Source organism: Gnatocerus cornutus, chromosome 4 (genome assembly GCF_029298725.1).
Source record: "Gnatocerus cornutus isolate USDA-ARS CGAHR chromosome 4, icGnaCorn1.1, whole genome shotgun sequence".
In the NCBI taxonomy this organism is placed as follows: Eukaryota; Metazoa; Arthropoda; class Insecta; order Coleoptera; family Tenebrionidae; genus Gnatocerus; species Gnatocerus cornutus.
The window spans coordinates 19,451,893-19,475,535 of NC_142236.1; the positions used below are offsets into that span (position 1 = coordinate 19,451,893).

At 37.2% G+C, this 23,643-nt stretch overlaps 6 protein-coding genes across 10 annotated transcripts in view; 3 read left to right on the top strand and 3 right to left on the bottom strand.

Moving 5' to 3' along the window:
• Window positions 1-2,413, top strand: part of LOC148176598 (uncharacterized) — a 27,135-nt gene extending 24,722 nt beyond the window's left edge. For both annotated transcript variants that reach the window (XM_088034920.1, XM_088034919.1), the window contains exon 6: window positions 1,982-2,413. In XM_088034920.1, the coding sequence (XP_087891046.1) occupies window positions 1,982-2,393 (412 nt within the window). In that variant the 3' untranslated portion in view covers window positions 2,394-2,413. The remainder of the gene's footprint in view (window positions 1-1,981) is intronic.
• On the bottom strand, window positions 2,407-8,200 carry Sfxn2 (sideroflexin 2). 3 transcript variants are annotated; one of them, XM_088034925.1, is made up of 7 exons: window positions 8,113-8,200; window positions 7,966-8,054; window positions 7,333-7,659; window positions 7,082-7,280; window positions 6,736-7,028; window positions 3,012-3,059; window positions 2,407-2,960 (listed from the first exon to the last, which is right to left on the bottom strand). In XM_088034925.1, exons 3-7 carry the CDS (start codon window positions 7,653-7,655, stop codon window positions 2,849-2,851), a joined length of 975 nt encoding a protein of 324 aa, XP_087891051.1. In that variant the 5' UTR covers window positions 7,656-7,659; window positions 7,966-8,054; window positions 8,113-8,200; the 3' UTR covers window positions 2,407-2,848. The 3 variants fall into 3 exon arrangements, with proteins under 3 accessions (XP_087891051.1, XP_087891052.1, XP_087891050.1); XM_088034926.1 differs by lacking the exon at window positions 8,113-8,200 and having other exon boundaries at window positions 7,966-8,071; XM_088034924.1 differs by lacking the exons at window positions 7,966-8,054; window positions 8,113-8,200 and adding an exon at window positions 7,801-7,927.
• A 48-nt stretch (window positions 8,201-8,248) lies between these two features.
• Window positions 8,249-17,148, top strand: LOC148176601 (uncharacterized). 2 transcript variants are annotated; one of them, XM_088034921.1, is made up of 5 exons: window positions 8,249-8,925; window positions 9,185-10,388; window positions 14,319-14,541; window positions 14,581-14,774; window positions 16,648-17,148. In XM_088034921.1, the coding sequence occupies exons 1-5, from the start codon at window positions 8,774-8,776 to the stop codon at window positions 16,831-16,833; spliced, it is 1,959 nt and encodes a 652-aa protein (XP_087891047.1). In that variant the 5' UTR covers window positions 8,249-8,773; the 3' UTR covers window positions 16,834-17,148. The 2 variants fall into 2 exon arrangements, with proteins under 2 accessions (XP_087891047.1, XP_087891048.1); XM_088034922.1 differs by having other exon boundaries at window positions 14,587-14,774.
• Window positions 17,149-17,266: 118 nt separating this feature from the next.
• Window positions 17,267-20,423, top strand: eIF2Bbeta (eukaryotic translation initiation factor 2B subunit beta). Its single transcript, XM_088034775.1, has 7 exons — window positions 17,267-17,400; window positions 17,451-17,537; window positions 17,586-17,715; window positions 17,761-18,057; window positions 18,105-18,299; window positions 18,347-18,543; window positions 20,314-20,423. Exons 1-7 carry the CDS (start codon window positions 17,342-17,344, stop codon window positions 20,384-20,386), a joined length of 1,038 nt encoding a protein of 345 aa, XP_087890901.1. The 5' UTR covers window positions 17,267-17,341; the 3' UTR covers window positions 20,387-20,423.
• On the bottom strand, window positions 20,401-20,983 carry mago (mago, exon junction complex subunit). The gene has a single exon (XM_088034777.1). It carries the CDS (start codon window positions 20,877-20,879, stop codon window positions 20,439-20,441), a length of 441 nt encoding a protein of 146 aa, XP_087890903.1. The 5' UTR covers window positions 20,880-20,983; the 3' UTR covers window positions 20,401-20,438.
• A 226-nt stretch (window positions 20,984-21,209) lies between these two features.
• On the bottom strand, window positions 21,210-21,942 carry LOC148176604 (DNA replication complex GINS protein PSF1-like). Its single transcript, XM_088034776.1, has 3 exons — window positions 21,839-21,942; window positions 21,730-21,794; window positions 21,210-21,684 (listed from the first exon to the last, which is right to left on the bottom strand). Exons 1-3 carry the CDS (start codon window positions 21,908-21,910, stop codon window positions 21,228-21,230), a joined length of 594 nt encoding a protein of 197 aa, XP_087890902.1. The 5' UTR covers window positions 21,911-21,942; the 3' UTR covers window positions 21,210-21,227.
• Window positions 21,943-23,643: the final 1,701 nt, after the last annotated feature.

Sequence of the window (23,643 nt, forward strand, 5' to 3'; positions counted from 1 at the left end):
CATACGAATGAAGCAACACTGATTTTGACAAAAGTGGGGCGAAGTAGATTTAAATTAGACTAATTTTACTAAATCAAACTTTATCGATGTAGACTGATATTGACCAAGTAGAATTAGCAGGACTTAACTAGTCTAATTTTTACTAAACTTCAATACGTAGACCAAGGTTGCCTATGACGTAATAAATAGACTTAATTAGACTATTACAAGTGAAGCGGCGCTAATTTCGATTAAAGTCGCGTCAAGTCAGTTTAAATTAGACTATTTTGACCAAATCAGACTAAGTTAAATTAATTTAATTTTCCTAGTGTCGCTTAATTCCAATGAAAGTTGAGCCAAGTCGACTTAAATTAGACTAATTTTACGAAATCAGACTAAATTTAACCAAATTAGACTTCCTTGACGTAGACTAATTGACCAAGAAGGACTACAAATTAGCATAATTTTATTAAATCAGACTAAATTTGACTAAATTAGACTTCTTAGATGTAGCCTAATTGACTAAGTGGACTAGCTGCATAAATTAGCCAAATTTTGTTAAATTAGACTTCCTATACTATTACTAATTTTGTAAGATTAAACTAATTAGACTAATATGAATGAAGTGGCGATAATTTCGATTTCAGTTGGCCCAAGTCAGTTTAAATTGGAATAATTTTTCTAAAATAGACCAAGTTTTACTAAATTAGACTTTTTAGACGTATACTAATATTGACCAAGTAGGACTAGCTAGACTAAATTAGACTTCCAATACGTTAGACTAATATGAATGAAGCGACGCTAATTTCGATGAAAGTTGGACCAAGTCGGTTCAAATTTGACTAATTTTACTAAATCAAACTAAGACTAAATTAGACTTTCTTGACGTAGACTAGTATCGACCATGTAGGAATAGTTGAACTAAATAAGCCTAATTTTACTAAATTACTATTTCAGTACGTTGCGACTTAGAAATAAGACCTAATTAGACTAATACAAATGAAGCGATGCTAATTTCAAATAAAATTGGGACAAGTCGGTTCAAATTAGACTAATTTTATTAAATCAGACTAATTTGGGCTAAATTAGCCTTCCTATTCGTAAACTAAAGTGGACCAAGTAGGATTAGTTGAAATAAATTAGCCTAATTTTACTAAATTAGACTTCTTCTACGTACGTAGACTAAGATCGTTCACGTCGTAGTAGCTAGACTAAATTAGACTAATACAATTGAAATCAGACCAAGTTGACCTAAATTAGACTTTCTAGATGTAGACTAACATTGAGCAAGCTCGACAAAATTAGCCTAATTTTACTAAATTAGACTTCTAAAACGTAGATCAATATAGCCCTCGATGTAGTAAATAGAGTTAATTAGACTAATACGAATAAAGCAACGCTAATTTTGATGAAAGTTCGGCCTAAATTAGACTAATTCCCCAAAATTAGATCAAATTCGACTAAATTAAATTTAGACTATCTAAAGCGAAGTTAATTTCTAGGAAACTTAGACCAAATTCGTTTGAATTAGATAATTTTTACTAAATGAGGCTAAATTAGACTTTCACGACGTAGCAATTAGACTAATTCGACGAATACGAATAAAGCGACGCTCATTTAAAAGATAGACCAAGTTCGTTTGAATTAGACTAATTTTACTAAGTCAGACTAAATTAGACTTCCTAGACGTAGATTAATACATATCAACCCAGAATAACTCACTAGACCAAATTAGACTACCTAAAGCTCGATTAAAATTGCCGTCGACACAATAGCTAGACTAAATTAGACTAATCCGAATGAAACGAGGCTAATTCTGATGAAAGTTGGACCAAGTCGATTTAAATTACACCAATTTTACTAAATTGTACCAAATTAGACTAAATTAGACTTCTTGGACGTAGACTAATATTGACCAAAGACTTGAACTAGACCAATTTTAATAAAGCGAACTAAATTTGACTGAGATCTTAAAAATTTAATAATTCTTATTTCGTTGCAGCCTTGGAGAAGACGTCCAGCTCAAAACCGCCTGCCCCGAATACGGCACCCTCTGCACATGCGCCTCCAAAGCGCTCGCCCTCCTCCAGCCCACAGCCCGAACAACCCCCTTGATCCAATCCCTCCTAAACAACGAGCGCGCCGTCACCCTCACCCAAGTCAAATCAATCCTCGAGTTCTGCCTGTGGGGCCCTTCAGACGTCGCCCTCGGCAGCACCATCCGTGAACGCGAACTAGCCCTTCAGCGATGGCTCGACCTCCAACGGGCCACCGTCCTCCACGGTTTGGTCTGCACAAGAGTCCAGTTGACGGTGTACGAAGAGTGTCATTTGTTTTTCCTGGTACGAAGTAACGCGAAGATGATGTGCGACGCGTCTTTGTTGCTCGAATCGAGTAACTTTAAACGTAAATAAGTAACGAGGGAGGTGTTTTCAAAACGTTTATTTTATCGGTGTGCAGGCAAATGTTAATACTAAAATGTTTTATTGTATATTGTTATCTGTACATATTGTTATCCTGTCTTGACTGCCATTGAAAATTTTATATAATTCCAATTCTAAAAACCGTGTTATTGCAATATTGTCTCTTACATTTTTTTACAGTGTTTCATACTTTTGTAAACAAAACGAATTCAACAATAAAAATTATAAACTTATTGCTTAACTGTTACCTTGAGAGTATAAATAAAAGAGTATATTGCTGGCGCAACGAAACAATCACATTTTTAGTCTTAAAATATAAATAAAACGCGGCCTGATTTTTGTTTTCTATAGTACGTATACTTTACTTGAAAGCTATACCTGATTTCTAATCGCACGACTATTATTATTATTATTACCATCTTTTGTTATTGTCTTCGTTTCGTTACTTAGAGACCTTTGTTAAAGTAGAGTAACGGGGGAATGTTAGCTCCACATTTATCTTTGAGTTTCTTGTACTCGTCGGGTTCTAACCATTCTAAAGTGGTTGCTTTGATGGAGCTAGAAACAGTCGAATTAGATGATGAGGGTGGATGGGGAGGTTCGACTTACCAGCGTTGGGGGAAGAGAGCGCAGGCCGTTGGTACCATGAACGACAAGCTGAAAAAGAAGGAGTATAAGAAACTAGTAGATCTGACTAAATTAGACTCGATGGACTAATTCAGACTAATTTAACTAAAAAGGACTAAATTACATTGAAAAGACTTTATAGAAGCAGAGCAACATCAACTAGATTGAGCTAGCTAGGCTATATTAGAATAATTCAAATAAATTTAGACTAATTTAGTTAAACAGACCCAATTAGGCCTAGTTGACGTGACTAATATTGAACTGGTTAAATTAGTTAAACTTAATTAGACTGCTACGAAACAAAAGAGGTTGCTGGATGGACTAAATCAGAGCAAATCAGACTAAATTCCACTAATTAATTAAGTCGGATCAAATCAAATTTAACGGACTAAATTAGACTTGATAAATTAAATTGAACGTGTTATAAATTGACTAAATTTACTAAATTAGTAAGGTAAAGATGGACTAAATTATGCTAAATTTACAAAGAAAAATTATCCTGGTCTAAATTAGACTTTTTGGAAATTGAAACTAAAATGCGTCAAACCAGTTCAACGTGACGAAATTTTACTAATTTGGACATAATTACAAAAGATGAACAAAGTCAGGACGTGTTATAAATTGACTAAGTTATACTAAATTAGCTAAGTGAGGCGAAGTTGGACTAAATTATATTAAATTGATGAACTTAAAGTATATTTGACTAAATTAGACTTTTTGGAAGTTGACTTATTCGGACTAATTGCATCGAGTCTGTTCTACGAGACTAAATTGGACTAAATGGACCAAAATCAGGTCAAATTTTACTAATTTAGACTTAAAACTTGGAAAGTCAACACTCAGGTCAAATAATAAATTAGAATCAATTGACTAAATTCGTCTTCTTTGATGCAACATGGTCTAGATAAGTTCGAGTTGGACTAAATCAAATTCACTGGTCTAAACTAGATTTGAAAAATTAAATTAGGCATACAATAATAAGTTTATTATATTTCATTAAATTAATCAGGCCTAATATGGACTAAACTTGACTAATTCAGATTCGATATACTAAATTAAACGTCTCTAAAGTTCACCTAATTCGACTAAATAAAACCAAGTGCGACTAAATAAGACTCGAGTTCTATAAAATTGGACTAATTTCAATAAAATTAACGAAGTCAGGCAAAGTGAGAGATTAAATTAGACTAGACTTACTGAATACCTATTTTTGGAAGTAAGCAGAATGATGTAGATAAAGCCAACTTGGACTAAATTAGACTTTATGGACTAAATTAAGAGTCTTTAAGGTTTTAATTTGTTATAAACTACCCAAAATAACCAAAATCAGGTTAACTTGGACTTAATTAGACTTGACAGTCTAAGTTTGAATTCTATAATATAATTAATTTTAACGAGTTGACAGAGTCAGACCAAGTTGGAGTAAATTAGACTAAATGATAAAAGTCAGGTCAAATCAGGCTAAATTAGACTCAATAGACGTTAACGTAATTGTTTCACTTAATGAAATCTAAGTCTAATTATACCAAATTAGACTCGAAAGGCTAACTTCGTCTTCTGAAAGTTTCAAACCAAGTCTGGTCCAAAATAGGCTTGATAAATCAAATTGGACGCGTTATAAATTGACTAAATTTTACCAAATTAGTTAAATAAGACCAAGTTAGTCTAAATTATACTTAATAGACAAAGCAAAGCAATCTTGGGCTAAATTTGACGTCTTATAAATTCATCTATTTAGCCAGTTCAACGTGTCTAAATTGAGCTAAAGTCGATATAAATTTGATTTCTTAGAATTTTACTAATCTAGACCAAATTCGCATACACGATTTAAGTCAGGTAAATTTTAGTCAAATTAGAGTCTACTTACACACCAAAATAAAAAAAAAAAAACAACAAAAAAAAGTTAAGCAAAAATCGATTTTTTAGAAGTTTGAACAAAATTTGTCTTTTAACTATACTAAGTAGACTAAATTTGATAAAATTACATAATTCAATCACACAAATTTGGGGTAAACTATATGATTTGAACCAAGTCAAAGGCTAATCTAGTCTAAATTAAAATTTATAGATTAAATTCAACGATATGAACAAAGTTACGCCAAGTCAAATTAAATTAGACTCGGCCTCCAAAATTAAACGTTTTAGAAGTTCACTAAATTGCTACAAATTGACTAAATCAGGCTAAGTTGTACAAATTTAGACTTAAATTAAATTAGACTTGACTTCTATACTTTGACTAATTTCATCTAAATTAACAAAGTAGGGCCAAGTTAGTCTAAATTAGACTTGATACAGTAAATTAGACGCCTTAAAAGTTCGCTCGACAAAATCAGTAAACCAAGTTGGACTAAATTTTACTTACTGACCAATGAAAGACTATAATAAATCAATCCAAACTAGACTGGATTAACCAAATTAGGAAAAATCGAATCAAATTAAAATCGATAGACTAACTCAGGACAAATTAAATTAAACTCGTTAAGTTACGCTTCTCATTAGACCTGATAAAATTAGCAAGCAAACCAAATTAGGCCAAATTAAACTAATTTTGACTAGACAAAATCAAATTTACTAAAACCTTAGTAATTTGAACTAAATTCGACGAAATAAATAAAATAAAAAAAGTAAGACTGAATAGGCTACCGGACTGTTTTTTTTTTATTTCAAAAAATAAATCTGTCCAGTCTGAAAACATTAAAAATCAGTGTCCATTTTTTTTGCGCACTTTATTTATACCAAAAAAAATTATTTAAAAAATGGATAGTTTCAAACACGCGCCTTGGTGACGTAACAACTTCTTAGTCGACGCCTATTGGCTGTACAGGTAATGCCGAGGTCATTGTTGAAAACGATGAAGTTGAGTTTGAATTGAGGTTATGAATGCATAAAATGTGTGTGCAGAACGTGAATTGCTGCAGTTTTTGTATCTTTCTTACTTTAGGGCTGCAATAATCGAAAAGCGAAAATGGACAGATGACGTTCGGTGCAGATGATTCCTGACCTGACTTATGAAAACAAAACTTCTGATTGGTTGACACAAGTGTGCTATAAATCGGAAACCAGTTAGGAATTATTACGATTACTCTATCTCACTCTCACCAATGCAACATTCCGTTGACGTATGCGTTTTCTCAATTCATATGCATAGAAAGGAGTTATGACGTAGTCACTGAAGACTTATTTAAACTAACAGCGCGAAGCTGGATTTCAAACGAATATTTAGCTAATAATTCCGACCTTTGGAGAACAAAAAATCTGTTTGGTAATTGATTCATGCGTATACGTAACTCATAAACATAATAAAATGCATCTATTTTTCTGGTGTCCGGTAGCCTATTCAACTCGATATACTCAATCTGACTGGATCAAGTAATTTGAGCAAAATTAGACTTGAAAGTTCAATTAGACCAAATTCAATCAAATGGTCTCAATTTGACTAGATACTCCAAGTCTGATTAAATTAGACTTGATTAACACGGGTCCTAATTCCTAAAATTAGAGCAAAACACAAAACCGAATTAAATTAGTACAAACTACAAAAAATGGAACAGACTAGGAGTAATTAGACTAATTCCAAATCGAACTAAATTAATCAAATTAGTCTGATTCTACTATGAATGGAAAAAACCAGACTTGAATGTACTAATCTGACAATGAGGTAATAAAAGTCACTTGATAAAACCCTCCCTTGCCCCTAAATACTTACAAACACCCCACGGCGAGCACTTGCAAGGGCCCATGCAAGACACTAATCCTCTGCATCCATCGATATTTTTCCAATCTCTCCATAATCACCGGCAAAATCAACATTCCAGGAGCACACATGGTAATCCGAGACACAATCACCTGTGTAATCCCTTTAGCAGCCGCGTATTTCGACTGCGCCACCACATTCCCATTCGCATCCGAACAGTCAATTCCATAAAGCAACTCATTCTGACGCATCAAAGGGATGTTGACACAATTCGCTGCAGCCACAGCGGCGAACGGGACGTATCTCTACAACAAAACAAAGTAGTTTAACTGTCTTTTCGCATGTCTTTCGGGGGTACTTGGACAAAAGGGCTCGCTCGTTTGGTCCAGTAGTACTTGCAGCCCAGAGCCGTGACCATCGCAGACCCCGTGGCCGACACATACGCGACAATCAACTGAGTCGTGGTGGTCGGAGACTTCGCGTTGCGGTTCGTGTAATTGACCAACGCGTTGAAGGACTGGTTGACCCACTGCCAGAACACCACAGCGGTTGCAGTTCTGAAAACCAACCCTCAGGAGCCCCCTTCTTCGCGCTAACAAAGCAACTCACCGATACCACTGCAACATGGCCCCCGTGATGGCCATTCCTCCAGGGACCTGAAACGACATCCTCCCAAACACATTCTGCTTCTCCCCGCTGTCTGGATGGAACGCGCTCTCGTACAACTTCTTCGCGTAGATGATTTGTTCGACGGTGGTGCCTGGGGGCTCCTTGCCCTTCCTGTACTGCTCGACGAGGATCTTCGCGTTGTCGAGGGTCTCCTCACTCACAACGCAAGTCCGGGGGTCAGTCACCCACAGGAAGTGCTTGAAACGCCCCACGAAGGTGCTCTGGTCCCACAGGGGCTCGTCGATCTTCAACCGCTCCGGCATCTCTCTGCAAAAAACGGAATGAGAATAGCGCCGCCACGAAATCTGACACAATCGACCCGGCGAGCCAACAAACACTGAAAAATGCCGCACGAGGCTGTTTTTGTTCACATCACGTTATCTTAATTAAATAATTATGTAAGCTGACCTCTGAAGCCTGCAATTAGTGGACCAAACAGTGGAAAGTGCAAACTTCACTTTGAGGTTAGAAAAATGAGAGCGGTGCAAATGCACACAACGCAGATTGAGTGGTTCTTGGGATTCTCGCCGCGGGATGAGGGTGCTATCAAGTTTATTTTTAACGGGATTTTACCTTCGAGTCCTAAATTTAAATCGCAGTTACATTTGCGGGCAATTCCTTCAACTAACATTTGGATTAAGGTCGCCGCGCATTGTTACCACCTGAAAATGAGGGTTAAACCGAGGGGGCTATCACCTTCAGAGGGGGGCCAAATTTCACCTCACAGTTGCAGTTCCGGTACCTCAGCGGGGCACTTTAGCTTCAGGGAGCTCCTTCAGTAGTTTCACTCAGTTGTGGGGCCCCAATTCCCATTATTAATGCACTAAAAAATATAAACATTTTAGTTTGAAATTGAATTGACAGACAGTGGTACCAACCGTAACGCGTGGAATCCTCTAAAAATTTCTTGGAATCTGACGGAAATTTGAAGAGAAGACCGCGGGGGCGCGTTGGGGGCCCCTTCCACTCCCGCAACCTTTTAAATCTACTTCTAAGGGCAAGTTTCGTTTTTTGATAAAAATTCGTGGTACCAACCCACCCAAACGTCAATTGAAATTCGCTTGGATTTGTCTCAAATTTAGTCAGACAGCTCTGTAATTGATTTTGGGCCCCCCACATCCGTTGTTTTTGATCTAATCAATTTTTTTGTTGTTGAAAGTGGAGTCCGAACTTTAAACTCGTGCTACCAACTCTCGCGCGAAATTCCCCAGAATCCGATCGAAACTGTCTCAGATTCACCAATCTAACAAGTGCTCCCCCATAAACAAGCCCCTGCCTGTCTCTGAGTTTTTCCAGGACCGTTTCCACCATGTAAGGGGGCTCTATTTTCAGATCGAATCCTTTTAAATGTGGAGTCCATTTCAATGTCGGTTTTTCAAACATGGCGGACCAAGAAAGTTCTAAGGACATCCAATTATTAAAAAGCACAAGAATTTCCGTTTTTGTCGACGAAGCTTTACCAGACATTTTAGTTGTAACGTACGAATTTGGTGTAAAAATATTCAAAGGAGTTCTCTTGGATTCCACCAAAAGGTGAGCTGAAACTTCCGTCTTTTGGGGAGGAATTTCGGGGCCTAGAGAGGGCGCGGGGCCCCTCGCCGTTACCTCATCGACGGTGTAAGCGTGGGGGGCCTCGTCACCCCCAGGGTCGTCATATCGCGAGGGGCCCCACACTGTCATTTGTTTTGTGTTGTTTTTTCGGGTTTTTAGGTGGTGTACGGGGGCCCCCCGACGTTTTAGGGTCGAAACTCGGCATAAAAACAGCCCCCGCTAACCGTGTCTTTCTCCGCAGAAACCTGCCATGTGGGATCCAGACGCTGAACCCAGCCTTCAAGAAACTCAAGCCCGAAGACGACACCCTGTATTCAGTGAACCAAAGATTCGCCTACACGGACCCCAGCACCGCCAAGAAAAAGAATGTACAAATCCCAAGCAAATACAAGAACAGTAAGATGACCGTGAGACTGCGCCCCCGGCAGGTCCTCTGCTCCAAATGTAAAGGCATTTGTAACGAGAACTCCGAGAACGTGTCTCGCAAGCGTAAGACTGCGGAAATCGTTCACCCGAACCCTCCGGTGAAGCGGGGGCTGAACGCCCCCATCACTCGCTCGGTGTCGATCCATTCGGAACTAACGAAAAAGAAGCTCGGGGAGGCGACGCTGGTTCCTAGACTCACGCGGTTGACGCCGCAGGAGGAGATGAACGCTTTGAGTGGAGGAAGCGTGACGAAGATTTTTAACACGAGCGAAAAGATCTTCAAGAAGCCACTTTCGACAGTTTCTGTGAATAAAGAAAACGCACAAGAAGACAAGAAACATTCCGAAGATCATTCCGAAGACAGTTCCAACTCCGATGATGTTCAAACAGAAGTGTTGTCTTGTAATGTGAGGTCGAAGAGCCCGAAACGGATCTTGAGGAAGAAGAGGAGCGTGGGCTCCATGGAGGACCTTTGGGATGAGAGCGTCTTTGAAGAAAACGCAAATAAAAACAACAACCTCAATGCTCAACTCAATGCGAACGAAGATCAAGCGCTTAACTCTAATCTCTCTGTTAATACCAAGACAATAAAAATTTCATACGGGCCCCAAGGTGAAGGAACTGTACTTAAAATCCCCGCACAAATCGAAAACCTCAGTCTGAAGAAGGATTCGGAAGAAAACGTCAATGTGGTAAAAACCGAAGAAAACGGAAAGAATCTAGACAACAAAGCCGCGAGAAAAGCCCTGAAGAAGGCGAAGAAAGAAGCCCGACGCAAGGTTTTCCTCACGGGGAGCTCCCCCTGTTACTTAGGGAACGGCTCTCCGCGGTGTGCCATTGGGGGGTCCTCCCCGCGTTACACAGTGGGCAGCGCCTCCCCACGTCAAGGCCTCGGCAACATCTCCCCCAGATACATGTGTACTTCCTACGATTTAAGTCTCCCGAGGCGTCGCAAGCACAAAATGAAGCACAAAAAGAAGCACAAAGAGGACAAAGATCGGAAACACAAGGAAGGCGAGGTGAGCCCAACTCAACTCCCCGCGAAATTTCAAACTTTCATTCATAGTTCAGGGAAATTGGGTTTTAAATCCTAACAAATTATTAAAGGTTTGAAACCTTGCAGAAGGAATCCTTAAGTGATCCGAATCAGCAATTAAACAAAAAAAAAGTTCTCTCATCTAACGTGGGAGCTTCATCCCTTAAAATTGGGGTAAACACCCCCAGAAAATGTTTTCTTTATTTATCTTTCAAACCATTAATTTTAGAGCAAAAATAAAGGTAATAAAAATGTTATATTCACTATGAACACTGAGCGGCAAAGCAGCGCACGACAGGAATTCCAGAACCACCCTTGATGCTAAAAACATTTATAAACACCTTGTATAAATGAGGATACAAAACGATTGTTTACTTACAATATAAATTCCTGACAAAGTGACATACTTTTACGCACTCGTTTGATCACTTTTACGCACTTGGTTCCAAAATAATGTCATTTCGAAATTAAAATGACAATGAAAATGTCAACGTTATACGGCAAAATGACACTTATAACTAACCCTTGTGCTATTTAACTAGCAACCACGCCAATTACGTTATAAAATCTCTGTTCGGATTTGTTATCATTGTTTTTAGGTGAAGATTGCAAAACATTGGATAAAACATCGTGGATAAAACATTGTATCGAACTGTTGGATTATTAATTATTGCCTATTTGAGAAATTTAACCTACTTGCCAAGTCTCGTAGGTCAACTTGTACCGTAAATAAATGTTAACTGTAGTGGCAAACGAAAATTAAAATTAAGTAATTTCTTGAAATTTTTTGCACAAATGCTCACCTGCAAAGTTTATAGTTTTGGAAAAACAGTATGAAAAAAAATGTCGAACCAAAAAAACTCGGATAGAAAAGCGGGTTTAATTTCCTTTGTTTTAGTTTTATTAATTGTAATGGAAAATGTCAAGAAATCGTGAAAGCACATCCTATTTATAATAGTTATTTGTGTACCAAGGCCAAAAAGTGTTTCTTTTTTGGCCGAGCCTTTTTTTAATGGCCGAGGCGTTAGCCGATACGCACAAGATTTTTTATTTATTGATTTAATCATTTATAACAACTGAATAGTAAATATTTATGAATATTTCAGAAAAGTTTATATTTTCTTTATTTACATTTGCAATTTCGGCATGTGTAGCTTCACAATTTGTACGAATTAGTTTTGATGTGCTTTTTGACGTTGTTGCAGCAGCACTGCTAGACAAGTTCATTTGCAATCATTCAACACGTCTTTGTTGCACTTTACAGCAGTTTGTCGAATTGATTTTACCCAAATAATTATCTTGATGTAATTATACTAAACCATGAATAGATGCCGCCAACATAGATCGGCCAAAATCGTTTGCGGCCAGAAAAGACCTACTTTTAGGCCGCTTTTGAGACCTAAAAATTTCACTTTCAGTTAAAGTCGCCTAAAAATTTCATTTTGTTCGCTTGGTTATTCCAAAAATCTAAAGATCTCGGGGTCCTTGAAACTGTTTGACATTTTTTGGATTTTTAAAAAGTACGAGTTATAATTTTGGACCTCTAGGCAATAGATTTGTGGTGCAAAGTTGAATAAAAATCTGAGGAAAACGGATATTGCGACCAATCCAGCTCAAGTTTGTTTTTAAATTCATAAATATCTTGGCAAGAACTTGGAAAATTTATTTAATTAATTTAAGATTATGTCATTATCTTTTTAATGACGTATTTATAAAAAAGATTTAAATAAAATGTAGGTAAAGGTGAGTCCTGACCTGTGATAGAAAAAAGGGTTATAGAGTCACAATCACGAGGTCATTCAACTTCAGATAACAAGTTAAGTTTCAAATTTCAAAACTACAACTTGTCAAGCTCAAATTTCAAATTCTCAAAACCTCAAAAGATCCGTTTTTCAAAGTTTCACATGTTCAAATTCCTATTTCCACGAATTTTTGTAGTTGTTGTCAATTTTTTAACTAATAATTGTTTAAAAATGTCAAATTCTCAAACTCTTAACTTCTTACTCGTTCATTTCTCAAATATTCAGCGAATAAAAATGTTCGAATTCTTATGATCTTCAATTTTCATTGTTTTTCTCGTGCGTCATTTGTATAATTCTCAAATGATCAAACGTTCAAAATGTCGAATTGTCAACGTGCCGAATATTCAAACTGACACATTTCTGAGCATTCAGAATACTAAACATTCAAACGTTCGAATCTTCAAGATGTCAAATACACAAAGCCTCAAATTGTCACGTCTTAAAACTGCCAAATCTACAGATTCTTCAATCAAATGTGCGAATTTTTGGAATTTCTAATTTTGTTGATTTTTTTTTATTGTTACAATATTGAATTTTCAAATTCTAATTTATATCGTCAAATGTCCAAATTCCCAAAACCTCAAATCGTCACTTCAAATATTAATTCTCAAAAGCTCAAATTCGCAAATTACCGCCTTGTGTATTTGCTAAACGTTGGTAATTTCTTGCGACTTTAAATTCTTAAATCTTCAAAAGTACGAATTTTGTTGGAGTTTCCCGTTGCCGCAAATTCTCATTCAAGCTCTCAAATGTTCAAAATCTCAGGGTTTCGAAGTCTCAATTTGTCAAATTTTGTTAGTTTCCTCGTTGTCACTATCAAATGTTCAAATTCCCAGAGTGTCATAACGTCAAGTTCGCAAGGTCTTAAAATATCAAATTTTCAAAACCTCAAATTGTCACTTCTTCAAATACTAATTCCCAAAAACTCAAACTCCCAAATAGCCAAATCCTCAATTTGGCCAATGGAGATCCCAAATTCCTAAATCTTTAAACGCACGAATTTTTAGAATTTTTTTAAATACCTAAAACCTCAAATCGTCACTTCAAATATAAATAATTCTTAAAAGATCAAATTCTCAAATTACCAAACTGTTAATTAACCAAATATTCGAAATAACAAATATTTGAGACTCCAGATTCGTAATTTTTCAAAAGTACGAATTCTCGAAATTTTTAATTTTAACTTCCTCGTTAACTGAGATTCGTATTTTAACAGACAAATGCTTAAATTGTCATGTTCCCAAGTCCTCAATTTGTCAACCTTTCTTAGTTTTCTCGTTGTCACTGTCACTGTTCAAATTCCCAACGTCTCAAAACACCAAGTTGAGGTTTTCAGTCTTCAAGAATTTTTTTTCTAAAATTTGTTGACTAGAGAATGACTGCATACAGGACGCTGCTCCTGCTCACCCTCATCTCCGCGACGCATTTGAGCGAGGAACATTCGCTGTACGCAAAAAGTGAATAAAACAATTTTTGCAGAAAATTTAATTGTCAGCATTTTTTGTTACTTCTATATTTGCTCTAAAGTGAATAATTTAGAGGGTAAATGAGGAAAACAATTTTTGGGGGTGTTTTCCCCAAATTTAGAGGATGAAGTTCAAACGGTAGGTGAGAGAACTTTTTTTTATTAATTCATTATGCCTTTGGTATTTTTTTCTGCCAAGTTCCAAACATTAATAATTTGTTTTTTCTCCAAACGTCACAAAAAGTCACTATTTTTTAGTCCTTTTTAGGCCGTAAAGTGGTCAATTTTGTTATAAGTAATGAAAAGCTCTCGTTGACATGGAAATACTTTTGCTGCCTAGGGAGAAAAAGTACTTTTGTGACGGTTACTATTTGAAACTTACATTTTGTATGGCACTTGCACGATCTTAACTTAAATGTCATCAATGACAACTTATTTATTTATTATTTATAGTTAAATTTCCATTCACTCATTGTCGGTCGTGAAACTGAATCTAACGTTTGAAGAAAAAGTAGTGTTTGTTATTTGCATAAGTTACGCTTCGCCTCGCTACTGCAATTTAATTGCTCGAGAAAAAGTGCCATTTTTCTGCCTAATAACAAAATCTACAATTTTTCAACGGTCATTTTCGATCTAATTCCCTCAGGTCAGTTCAACTCAAGAAGACCCGAAAGAGCAGTGCATCACCCAAAAACTGTCAATTAACCTGAAGCGACTTAACAACACGTACGCGTCTTATCCCGCCCCCGAAGAGAATACGTCCAGTTCCGACGAACACAGCGAACAAGTTCCAGACTTCCCGCCTCCGACGCCCCCGATTATGCTTCGCATCAACTCCCAGACCTTACCCAGCGCGCCCACCGCCGACGGTAAGTTGCAATTGGAAATAATGTGAATCTTAGATGAAGTTTCAGGGGGGCGAATGCTCGTCGGGGATGTCGTGTGGGGGAAAATCCACGGGTTTCCTTGGTGGCCGGGCAAAGTGTTGACCATAACGAACTGCGGGGGGCAAGGGCCCCAAGCGCACGTCGCATGGTATGGTTCCTCCACGTCGTCTTTGATGCAATGTGATCAATTAAGTCCATATTTAGAAAATTTTAAGGTAGAGTATCTATACGGCGTTTTTCCTGCAGAGAATTTAACGATATACAATCGGTTTAAGTCGCAAATGTTCACTTTAACAGTTATTCTTTTTATTTAAAGTTGGAATCTTGATGAATTGGCTCTGGAAGTTTTAATTTGACAAAGTTGGTATCATTGTCCCCCAGAATTTGACGTTTGTCGATTTTGACATGAAATTTGTTGCGTATCAAGGTTACCTATAGTCGCTTTCGGTTGCAAAAATTCAATTTGACAGTTACTTTTATATTTAAAGTTGGAATCTTGATAAATTAGCTCTGGAAATTTATTATGAAAGGTTGGCACCATTTTCCCCCAGAATTTGACATTTGTCTGTTTTAACCTGAAATTTCTTGTGTTTTAAGGTTACCTACAGTCGGTGTAGGTTGCAAATGTCCGCTTTGTCAGTTATTTTTTATTTAAAGTTGGAATCTTGATAAATTAGCTCTGGAAATTTTATTATGACAAGGTTGTAACCATTTTCCCCCCAGAATTTGACATTTGTCTGTTTTAACCTGAAATTTCTTGTGTTTTAAGGTTACCTACAGTCAGTGTAGGTTGCAAATGTCCACTTTGACAGTTATTTTTTTTATTTAAAGTTGGAATCTTGATAAATTAGCTCTGGAAATTGTATTATGACAAGGTTGCCACCATTTTCCCTCAGAATTTGACATTTGTCTGTTTTAACCTGAAATTTCTAGTGTTTTAAATTTACCTACAGTCGTGTAGGTTGCAAATGTCCACTTTGACAATTATTTTTTTATTTAAAGTTGGAATCTTAATAAATTAGCTCTGTAAATTTTATTCTGACAAGGTTGGCACCATTGTCCCCCAGAATTTGACATTTGTCTGTTTTAACCTGAAATGTCTTATGTTTTAAGGTTATCTACAGTCGGTTTAGGTTACAAATGTCCACTTTGACAATTATTTTTATATTTAAAGTTGCAATCTTGATAAATTAGCTCTGGAAATTTTATTATGACAAGGTTGCCACCATTTTCCCCCCAGAATTTGACATTTGTCTGTTTTAACCTGAAATTTCTTGTGTTTTAAAGTTACCTACAGTCGGTTTAGGTTGCAAATGTCCACTTTGACAATTATTTTTTATTTAAAGTTGGAATCTTGATAAATTAGCTCTGGAAATTGTATTATGACAAGGTTGCCACCATTTTCCTCCCAGAATTTGACATTTGTCTGTTTTAACCTGAAATTTCTTGTCTTTTAAAGTTACCTACAGTCGGTTTAGGTTGCAAATGTCCACTTTGACAATTATTTTTTATTTAAAGTTGGAATCTTGATAAATTAGCTCTGGAAATTGTATTATGACAAGGTTGGCATCATTGTCTCCTGGAATTTGACATTTGTTTATTTTAAAATGCAATTTGTTGTTTTAATTTTACGTACAATCGATTTAGGTTGCGAATGTGCACTTTAACAGTTATTTTTTTATTTAAAGTTAAAATCTTGATAAAATAGCTTAGGAAATTTTAATATGACAAGGTTGGTATCATTGTTCCCCAGAATTTAACATGAAATTTAACAGAAATTACACGGTTGTCTTGTGTATCTCAAAACCTAATTCACACCGCCATTGCGAGGAGCGAATTACACGATACAAATTTTAGAACTTGTGACCTTGGGTCGAAATTTAATCTAAACCACCTGCACAAAAACAGTTTCAGAAATTAGCAGCATTTGAAAGAGATATGTAAGATACCTGTAATGGCGACATGTCAAGTTTGATTAACGACCAATCACAGAGCCACATTTTAAATTTGGCGCCTCTAAAAATTCTCTGCAGGAAAAATAGTATTTTTCGCGATGAAGTCCCACGGCTAATAGAACGTGTGTCGTAGATACGTTACAATAAAAAGAAACGAGGTCCGTACAAAGAAGCCATCAAACAAGCGACTTTGGAAGCCAAGGAGAACGCACAGGTAAAAATGCGTCAGCCATTAGGGAATTCCCCGTCACACAACATTATCCCACAAGTGGTACCACCTGCTTTAGCTTCACCTAGGGAAATCGATGTGGTATCATAATATACTGACTCTTAAATGTGTTATAGCTAAAGTAATTTTGTCTACTGCGCATTGGTGTATACTTTATATTTCTATCAAAACGTTTGTATGCAGGCATAACACATCTTTTTTTATCGATAAAAATGTTTCCTTGTAAAGAATTATTTGTGATAACTTTCGATGATTGTTTCATATTGAAGTGTTTTATTCAATATTTTTATAGAATAAGTCATAGCCACTACTATCTGTTAAACAATAATCAATATATCTGTGATTTTATTCCATTAGATACCTATGTAAGTAGTAAAATTAAATTAATAAAGTCATTTGGTACTATTACGTCATTTCTCGTTCGCTCCGATTTTACCCGTCTGCAAAATTCTCATTTCCGCACTTTTATTTCAATCTAGGGATTTTCGTTACTTTAAGTTTGCGACAACCCTGCTTCTCAAAATCCCCAAATCCGACATTTCATTCTAACCTCAAAAAGTTCGAATGTTGTAAACTGACCATATTTAGTGCTAAAACGATGCCACAGAACGAGAATTTGAGCGACGTCGTTAAACTCATCAGTGACATCAAACACGGGTTTGCCCCGCGCCTGAAAATCAACAAATTATTGATAAGTATTGTTCCAGGAAAGTGTTCAGTTCCTACGAGATTGCCCTAAAAACTGAGAACCTCCTGGAGAAGTTGATATCGGAGGGCCGATGGGGAAGCGCAAAGTACACAGAAACGAACCTTTTCCCCTTAATAGTCCTGTGATTTTCCAGGGAGCTGATGCAACAAATCAAGGGGAAGATCCAGAAAGTAAACCAGGCGCTCCCTTTGGAAGCCACTGCGACGAATATAATGAGACACATTCTGAAGGTGATCAGGGAGGAGTATGACGCAATTTCGGAGGTATTTAGAATTGTGATGTCACTCTGATGCGAGCGTTTCTTGTAGAAAAAAGGGGAAGAACAGTCTTTGCACCACTTGGTGACGGCGTCTCAGAGTGAAGAATTGGACTACTCGGAGTCTCACAGTGATTTGAGAAATCGGTTGTTGGACCACCTCACTGAGTACAAAGTGGAGTTGGAGACGACCACTGAAAATATCGCGGCGCAGGCTCTTGAGCACATCCACACAAAAGAGATTATTTTAACAGTAGGAAACTCAAACACCGTGGAGAAGTTCCTCAAACACGCCGCCAAGCAGAGAAGTTTCCAAGTCATAATAGTAGAAGGAGCCCCTCTGTACCATGTAAAACCCCCACAACCCCCTGAAAAACCCTCACTCTTTTGTTAAAGGGGCACAAAATGGCGGCCAGTCTAGCCTCCAGCCGCATCCAAACCACCGTAATCCCCGACTCGGGAGTCTTCGCGATGATGTCAAGAGTGAATAAAGTCATCATTGGTACCCACAGCGTCATGGCTGATGGGGGGCTAAGAGCAGCGAGCGGCATCCACGGAGTGGCTCTAGCAGCGAAACACTACTCAGTCCCAGTAAGGAGCGACTCTTTTAGGTTTTGATTAAAACTGGGGAGTTTCAGGTGATGGTGTTGGCACACATGTACAAGTTGACACCCAGTTATGTTTGTTCACATGAAAAAGACACTTTTGGGATGTGTGCGTCGCCTGGGAACGTCATTCCGTACTCAGTGGGGCCCCTTTTGAACAAGATTAGTGTGTTCAATCCCATTTTTGATTATGTGCCCCCGGAGCTCGTCACGCTGTTCATCTCTCACCAGTGAGTTTGAATTTCGCGCCTTATTTTAAATTTTTCGTGGGGTTATCCATGGCACGTGATGCGAGTGTCTGAGATTGATTCGGACGCTGTCAGTTGTCAAAATCTAGTTCCGGTTTTGCGTCATTTGCGTTTTCTCAGTTTTTCGTGTAGTTTATCAATTTTTGATAATTCGAGCAATAATTGGGGTCGGAAAATACGTCCAATTCGATACAATTAAGTAATATTCGGCTTAAGCGTCTGAAAATTAAACAATTGAAAAATGAGGAAAACCTACTAAAATTCGGGACAATAAAATTTTGAAAAACTGACGATTTGCGGTTTTGAAAATTTAATAGAAATTTCGAAGACAAATGACAGGATTTAGCAAAATGCTAACTTGATGCTTGTAGAATCCAATTCATCACGTTGGCGTTGCGTTTTCGCAAACAACTTTAGGTGTCTAAAAGGCAACCTAACCTCACTTGTTTCTATTGAGCGATCAAACAAAATCTCATCCTCAGTTACCTTTGGAATTCTATTGCATGAAAAAAACGATTTTTGAGTTCGATGTGTCAAAAATGAAACCAATGGAACAGATTTGGCTTGAAATAAACGTAAAATAACCTCCTAATGTCACATCAACTTGAACAATTGGTGCTGACTAATAACAGACGGACGTTCATTACTCATTAAAAAAGCAACGCCAATTTGATCGCATTGTCAATTAAAGAGTCGAAAAGTCAATTTTCCATGGATAACTAGAAACGAAATAAAAACGAACACCTGTTTTTTTTTAACAGAACGATCATTTTAAAAGCCAAACGTATATCGTATTCTTAATTGCTACACTAAATTTTGGTCGCTAAATTGACATTTATAGGTTATTTTGTGTACAAAGGACCAATCAAACGATAGACTTTAGGGTCACATGTCAAAACAGTGACAATAACACGACATGTCGAGCAAGATTCACAGGCGTCTTGATGGCAAATTTTCTTGACTACCCGTTGCAGGTAACCATAGTCATTAAATTGTCTATTTCAATTAAAAATTATGTTTAAAAACACTTAAATTGACAGCTATTTCATGTTTCACAGATAAACTCTTTCAGGTTACGACACACGTTTGGTTGTCCTCAGTTGGCTTTGGAATTGTATGGCGCTCCTGTTCACAAAACGTCAAATTACTTGACATAAACCAAGAGACTGTTTCTTTAATCAAAGACATGACTTGAAATTCCAAAGCCAATTGAGTATGACTTTTTTTTTCGCATGGTATAATAAAATGGACGATTTTTGGGTTCGATGCGTCAAAAATGGTTTAAAATAGACGTAAATGAACTACTCAATGGCACTTGACTTCAAAAATTAGTGCGAACTAATGACAGACATACGTTCATTTCTCCGTCTTCTTCTATCAAAAAACAACGCCAATTTAAGCACGTTTTAATTTGATCCCCAATATGTCAATTTTCCATGGATAACTAGACGAAATATAAACGCTCATTTTAAACACACATAAGAGCAAACGATGTCATTTTTGACAGCCTAACGTATATCGTATTCTTAATTGCTACACTAAAAAATTGACATTTATAAGTTAATTTGTGTACAAGGGACCAATCAAATGACAGACTTTTGGGTCACGTGTCAAAACAGTCACTTTGCGAGAATCAGTGATACGACATGCCGAGCAAACGCTTTTAAGTTACGACACACGTTTGGTTGCCCGGCCGACTCTAATGTGATTTTTGCCTGTTGACTTTGTGGCGCTAAATTTGAATTTTTTCAGGGGAGGAAACGCCCCCTCGTACGTCTACCGGCTGCTCTCCGAGCTCTACCACCCCGACGACTACGAATTGTAACAAAAACACCCAAATATATCGAAAATTTATTTAGAAACCTCCTTTACACCCTTTATATTGGTTTAATCTTAAAATGCAACCCAATCAAAGAAAACACGAGACACTTCAAATCCTGCACGAGATAGTAAAAGCAGCGCAAACCTTCCGGGTCCTTCGACTGACTCACATCCACCAAAGACCCCGTCTTGGACGTGGTGAAGGAGATGTGTTCGTCGTTGATGACGATCTCCAACTCCTGGCGACCGATCCTGTCAGGAGGGGGCCAGAGAGAGTCGTCTTCTTGCATGATTTCGGAGTCGACGATGATCCTCTTCAGCTCCTCCATGACGCACTGGTGGACGTAGACTTCTTTCCGGATCATGGTGTCGTTCTTGTAGTTGGAATTGTTGGCGTAGCGGAGTTTGCCATCGGGGCGGAACTCGAACTCGAGGAACTCGTGGCCGAACTTGCCTTTGTGGCCCACGTAGTAGCGAATGTAGAAGTCTGCGGACATTTTAAGTAACGGTCTAAACAAGTCGAGTGTGAGGTTATGTCGGCGACGCGGTTAGGGATTTTTGGGGGAGTTTGGTGATTTCACCAGAATGTGGAGATTTTCGCCGCGCGGTTGGCACGAAATGACAGATTCAAAAACTGATTGTTCTAAATTCCAATTAGTTGATGTGTTTGAAGAGGAGAATAATTTGTAATTAATTGTTTAATTAGCTAAGAAATGAGTCGAGTGTGAGGTTATGTCAGCGTCACGTGTAGGGATTTTGGGGGTGTTTGGTGACATTACCAGAACGTTGGGATTTTCGCCGCGCGGTGTTGGTACGAATTGACAGACTCAAATTCAAAAATTTTATTAAACTACGTGCTCCAAAATGCCCTGTCTAATCAACTCCTCGCACTCAGTCCTCGGTAAGTAGTGCCGACTGTTCCGTTTCAGTAATAAGATTGACCCATCATTCAGTTCTAGTTGGCCGTAATCAACAACGCACCGCACTTCAATGTAAAGAGATTTGGGGGGCTTCAGGTCCACGGCCAGGTTGATGCCCCCGTCTTCCCCTATCGACCTCATGTAATGCATCAACGAGCTGGAATACTTGGAAAACCATTCAATCTCCGACTGGCTCAAACTCGCCTTTACGTCTGGTGGTAAGACACTCCCAAACTGCCACCGCATTGTTTTCAGGTGTTTTAATCTGTTGTAGTGGTACGCGAGGAGACACCGCAAGTTGCGTTTGATGGCAGCATGGCGGATCTTCATCGTGGGGATCAAAGAGGTGTTGTCGCCAATACGGCTCTCTTCTGCAGCATTCCTGGAAAAGTCTGTTGATTGGAGAAGTGGAAGAAGACTTACTTACGCATCTTCTTGGTTTTCTGAGACGAGTTGTTTGATTTCGTTGTTGACTTCGTTGATCAAGTCGGTCTGAAATGAGAGTGGAGACTTTGGAAGAGGAGATGAAAACTTACGTTGTATGGGGGCAACGCCAGGCGATTACGGTCCAGTTCTTTGATGAGGAGGTAAGCTTTCTCACCGAACATTGCGGAGGTTTGGAAGGTGAGGAAATAACCTTAAAGTCAGATAGTTTCCCGCCAATTTGTTGTTATTATGATAGGATAAGTGTGAAGTTGGCTCCGGTATTGTTGGTTGCCTACATTAAATATTACAATCACAGGTGAAAAATTGTGGGCATACAATTAGGAAATTGTCCCGATGCAACTTTTATCATACGGTCATTATGTTCGAGTTACATATTATGCTTTATCTACCACAGTCACAATTTTAACGAAACTAAAAACGATCCAAAATAAATTGTCATTTCTGGATCATTGTAGTTTTGGTAATTAAGAAAATGGCTAAAATCGAAATCCCAAATTTTTTAGATAACTGCAAATTAATGGAGTTTAAAATATGATAAATTGATAGTAAAAATGATAAATTTTTAGTAAAGAACAATAATTAACATTAAAGCATTTATGTCGCACTACAACAAAAACCAATCTTTTTTAATAAAATACGGACATAGTTAAGGTTACTTATCCCTTATCAATCTAAAGATGTGGTAAAAAGTATACGAGAATATTTTATATGTATAGCCAATTCCGATAGCTGAACAGAAGATGGTCTTTAATACTGCGAAGGCTTCATAAAATGATTAGTTTTTCCTTGGAAAAGCCAAACATTTTTTCTATAAAACTATCAATAAATCAATAACGAAATCCTCTTGTTTATCAGATAATCCATATAATGTCTATAAGTCGGTATGACGGTTTCTGGGAATCAATTTCTTATCAATCGCTTGTATAATGAAAAGTTGACACGATTTTGTATTGATGTGTAAATGTGCTACCCTCTTTTAGGGTAGGTAGAGTACACTTGCGTCCAAAAATAATGCTCTATGGTATAAACAGAATATGCACCCAACAATACATTTTACCCCTAGAACTTTTGGGTTGGTCTGCTTGAGATCTTAGCGGTCAGTTTTTGTACAGGGGTGTGTCAGTCAACCAAATTTTATTTACAGCTTACTCGACAACTTATGAAGAGTGAGTCGACTAAACATAGTTTGAAAAACATTGAAAGAAATTTTGAATCAATGTTTGTATTCTTAATCAATGACCCCGTTCCCACTATAAGTTGATTGCAATTAAATTAATGTCGCATTTAAGTTTGATTGCTGACATTTGATGGAATTAAATATTAATTTTAATTAAATATGTAATTTTTAATTTTTTAAATTTCTGATTTATTTTTTACAATCATTGATTATTCTAACGTTCATTTTTCTTCATAGAATTCACTTTTGTTTCTATAAAAGTAAATTTTTAATTTTGATCAATAGTAAGTACCAAGATAAATTTTGAACTTTCTAATAAAATTAGGCACCCGCACATAAAACGAAAACCACGCAAGCTACCGAATTTCGTTAGTATAGTTTCACCAAATTCGTTTAAGCTAAGACCAGAAAATCATGAAAATTTGTGGCAACCGAATAGATTTTGAAGAAGTGCATAAATTGAGAGTCTACCCAAATTCTAATTCTACCCAGATTTGCACTCTACAATAAGAATACCATCCCAGGCCAAGGCAACTGTCTCCTCGTAAATATCAAAATACCACAAGCTGTACAGAATGTCCTCGGATTGAGTTCACAAGAGGAAAAAAAAGTTTATTTTCCATTTTACAAAAAAAATTACAAAGAAATAAATTTTTTTGCTTATTTCTAAACAGATAAATCTGCCATTAAAATTTCAAAATTATTAGTTTGTACTCC